Consider the following 4,010-nt stretch of genomic DNA (forward strand, 5'->3'; position numbering starts at 1 on the left):
GGAGAGTCTTAAGTGGTTTTCTAAGAACCTTTGTTGACACCCAACTCAGGGAGAGCTTTAAATAATTGTCTAATAAACAACCCTTGCCCGACTGTATAGTGGCTTTTATATTGGAGAGTTAGTATTAAGGCTTCTTTGTGGCATTCAGCCTAAGCTATTGAATTGGATTCCTTTTATCTTACGGAATAAATGTGTTCATCCACTAAAAATGATTGAAGATTTATATGCATTTAGTTCTCAATAAATATTGTTTGGAGATTACTAAATATTTGAGACTAAATGCTTTCAATATTATATCTTAGTTACTTGGAAAATAGTGTGATTTTGGGGTATTTATATCTCCATTTGATGTCTCTAAGAATGTCTGAAATGTCCTTCATAATACACCGTTATCAATTCTTAGGCGCTGTATGTGAGTTTGGTCAAGGTCAAAGGTAAAAGAAAAGTTTAAAGGGTATTTTGGATACAAGTTACCGGATTTTAGTGAATTGGTTTTATCAATGACCACTTTTATAAGTTAGAGGGTGTAGTTCGCAAAACATAAACTTCATAGCTGTAGTTAATAAAATGACTAAACTTGAATGCTGTAGTTGACAAAATATTTCGTATTCTTTAATGACCTTCATTGTCTCTTAACCCTTAACCCTAATTTTATAGAAGTATTTGAATCCTGCTTTGTTGATCCTGATATAAATACATGTAATAGTAATATGATTAAAGTCTAAAAAAAATTATACTAATTTCATCATTTAATTACATATAATAGTAATATAATTAAAGTCAAAAAAAATTGAATTTAGTCAAAGATATTATCATGTAATCAAGACTAAAATCTATCTATCCATCATACATATTACTAAAGTAAAATACGTTTACATCAGCAAAAACTAAAGGCTGATGAGTTGTCAACTTGTAAGTAAATTTTTTTCTTCCAATTGCTTATGATGATGTCATAGAAGTTTGAACTAAAAATTCACTAATGATTAAATGTTAAATTTAAGTGTGAAGTTTTAAATACCTAATTTTTTAAAAAATGTTGAAGACATTATCTATAATTAAAGTTTATTTGGAAAACATGGTTGGTAAAAGTAATGAAAAATTTCAAAGCCATTAATGTGCATCATTATTTTTTAAATATATGAAAAATTGGATATCCATGTTGACCTTTTTCAAAAGTGTTTAATTAATAAAGCACTTTTCCATAGGTTTAAAATTGTCTAGTTTTTCATAGATGAACTATGCTAATTAATAAAGTATTTTTCCATTGATTCAAAGTTTTTAGATATTTAGTTATCCAACAATATTGGTATTACTTGAGCTATTTGTTAAAAGGTACTTTAATATTTATATTCAATTACAAAACTATTTTATTTTCTTTTATTTTTACAAAAATAAAATATTGTTGTATTATTAAGGTACTAACCATTTTCTTATTTTATAAATATTAAAAAAATAATGTACTTATATTCAACATGTATGGAAGCTATAATAATTTGTTAAGATATATATCAAACGATGTACATTTTTTCACAATTTTATTCAATATAAATAAATAGTACTACAATGCATTCAAATTGAAAAAGTGATATACAATATAATGATAATGATCATCATCATCATACCCAATATTCTGCTTAGAGAAAATTATGGTCAAGGTTTGGGGAGGGAAGAAAGACGGCAGCTCATACCCATAGATTAAAGTGCGGATAAAGAGTCACTCGGCTCAAGAAAGGTATTGAAAGAGAGAGAAATCTGCAACTATCCGAAAACCTACAACTTACAACCCACGTTGACGATGAATACTAATCAAATAACTAAATATACACAATAAATAGAATACGTACAAATAACTATAAATAAAGATAAAAGTAAAGAAAAAGTAAAGAGCGATAAGTAAAGGCAATGAACAATAACAAACGGTGGGTAAGAGAGACAATTTTACTAATCTAAGAAGTGGATAACGCGCTGCCAACTGCCCCTATCCTTGGTCAGGTCCTTAGAGAGGTAAGGTTCGTGCAGGTCACCTTTAATCTGTTCCTCCCACGTTCTCCTAGGTCTTTCTCGACTTCTCTTGCCCTCCACTATGATGTATTCGATCCTTCTCACTGGGTTATTATGGGTCTTTCTCTGCACATACCCAAACCATCTTAACTTGTTCTCCCGCTTCTTTGCAGAGAGAGGTGCAACCCCAAACTTTTCCCTGAATTCCTGGTTTCTTATCCTATCCATCATAGTATTACCACACATCCACCACAGTATACGCAAATCTGTTACTTCTATCTTCTGTTCGAAAACCTTCTTTACGGGCCAACATTCTATCCCATACAAAAAAAGTTGGCCTAATTGCAATGCGATAAAATTTACCTTTTAATCTACTAGGAAACTTTTTATCACAAAGCACCCCGGTTGCTGCTCGCCACTTAAGCCAACCCGCTTGTATATGATTAGTAATGTCTCCATCAATCTCCCCATTACTCTAAATCACCGATCCCAAATATTTAACCTTGGAAGTACATGCAACAACTTCTCCCTCTATGGTGACCTCTGGCTCACTTATCGATTGTGTCCAACTAAAGTCACATCGCAAGTATTCTGTCTTTGTACGGCTTATGCGCAACCCCTTACCCTCTAAGGCTTTCCTCCACTCTTCCAATTTACTATTAGCCTCTTCCATAGTTTCTGCGACCAAAACTATATCGTCAGCGAAAAGCATGCACCATGGTTTGGTCTCCCAGAAGGATTTAAAGATTTCCTCCATAATGACCGTAAAAATAAAAGGACTTAGTGCTGATCCTTGATGCAGTCCCACTTGTACGGGGAAATATTATGTGATATTCACCGGTGTATGAATGTTAGTTGAAACTCTGTTGTACATGTCTTGTGTTACCTCAATGTACCTTTGTGAAATACTCTATTCTTGAGGTTATCCCAAATAATGCTTTATGGTATGCTATCATACGTTTTCTCTAGGTCAATGAACACCGGATGCAAATCCTTCTTTCATTTCCTATACTTTTTCTTCAGTCTTCTCAAAAGATGAATTGCCTCAGTGGTTAATCTTCCCAGCATGAATCCAAATCGTTCTCTCTAATCACTGTCTCACATCTAATTCTTTTCTCAATCACTCTTTCTCACAGTTTTATTGCGTGGCTTAGAAGTTTAATATCTTTATAGTTTACGCATACTTGTGCATCGCCCTTGTTCTTAAACAGTGGGATAAGTGTGCTAACCCTCCATTCTTCTGGCATCTTACTAGACTTCAAGATGGCATTAAAGAGGTTAGTAAGCCAATGAATGCCCTATTCTCCTAAACCCCTCTACACCTCAATCGAAATGTTATCAGATCCAACTTTTTTTAATCCCCCCATCTTTTTTAGAGCTTCTCCTACTTCCACTGAGGTAATATCACTAATCGACCCATTATCATGTGTTCTTTGGATGTTCGAACTTTAATGTACAAATTTATTTCTTAAACTTTATATTAAATTAAATTTGTAAAAAAATATATCATAAAGTCCTGCATCGCACATGTACTACCATATTACCTAGTTGGTTCGGAGGGAGTATGACTTTAAACTTGGTAAAATAATATTTAGTATTAAATTAAATTTAACTTAATCGAATTTAATCAAAAATATTATCATGTAATCAAGAATAAAATAGGCTATACAGAATTGTTATGTCAACATCAATTCCCACTAAATGCATTATGTGGGACATATACTCTAAGATTTTGATTAGTGTGATTTTATAGTTTTTTTTTATTATATTGCATGATATGATATACGATTTAATAAGAGTATTTTTTTAGGATATACTCAAATCTAATTGTTTTTTTATGCCTACTACTACGTACTTACTACAAATAAAAGTAATAAGGAATAAATAGTTGATGAATAAAAATTATGAATATATATAAAATAAAAAATTAAATTAATTAATTTAAAAAAAATTTATTTTGATATGTTTTACTCATAGTGAAATATTTTATGATTAGTTATACTATAGAT

At 31.3% G+C, this 4,010-nt stretch overlaps 1 protein-coding gene across 1 annotated transcript; it reads right to left on the minus strand.

Annotated features, from left to right (window-relative positions):
* Positions 1 to 2,113: 2,113 nt before the first annotated feature.
* Positions 2,114 to 2,758, minus strand: LOC130823356 (uncharacterized). The gene is made up of 2 exons (XM_057687977.1): positions 2,486 to 2,758; positions 2,114 to 2,221 (listed from the first exon to the last, which is right to left on the minus strand). The coding sequence occupies exons 1-2, from the start codon at positions 2,756 to 2,758 to the stop codon at positions 2,114 to 2,116; spliced, it is 381 nt and encodes a 126-aa protein (XP_057543960.1).
* Positions 2,759 to 4,010: the final 1,252 nt, after the last annotated feature.

This window comes from Amaranthus tricolor, chromosome 9, assembly GCF_026212465.1.
Source record: "Amaranthus tricolor cultivar Red isolate AtriRed21 chromosome 9, ASM2621246v1, whole genome shotgun sequence".
Classification (NCBI taxonomy): Eukaryota; Viridiplantae; Streptophyta; class Magnoliopsida; order Caryophyllales; family Amaranthaceae; genus Amaranthus; species Amaranthus tricolor.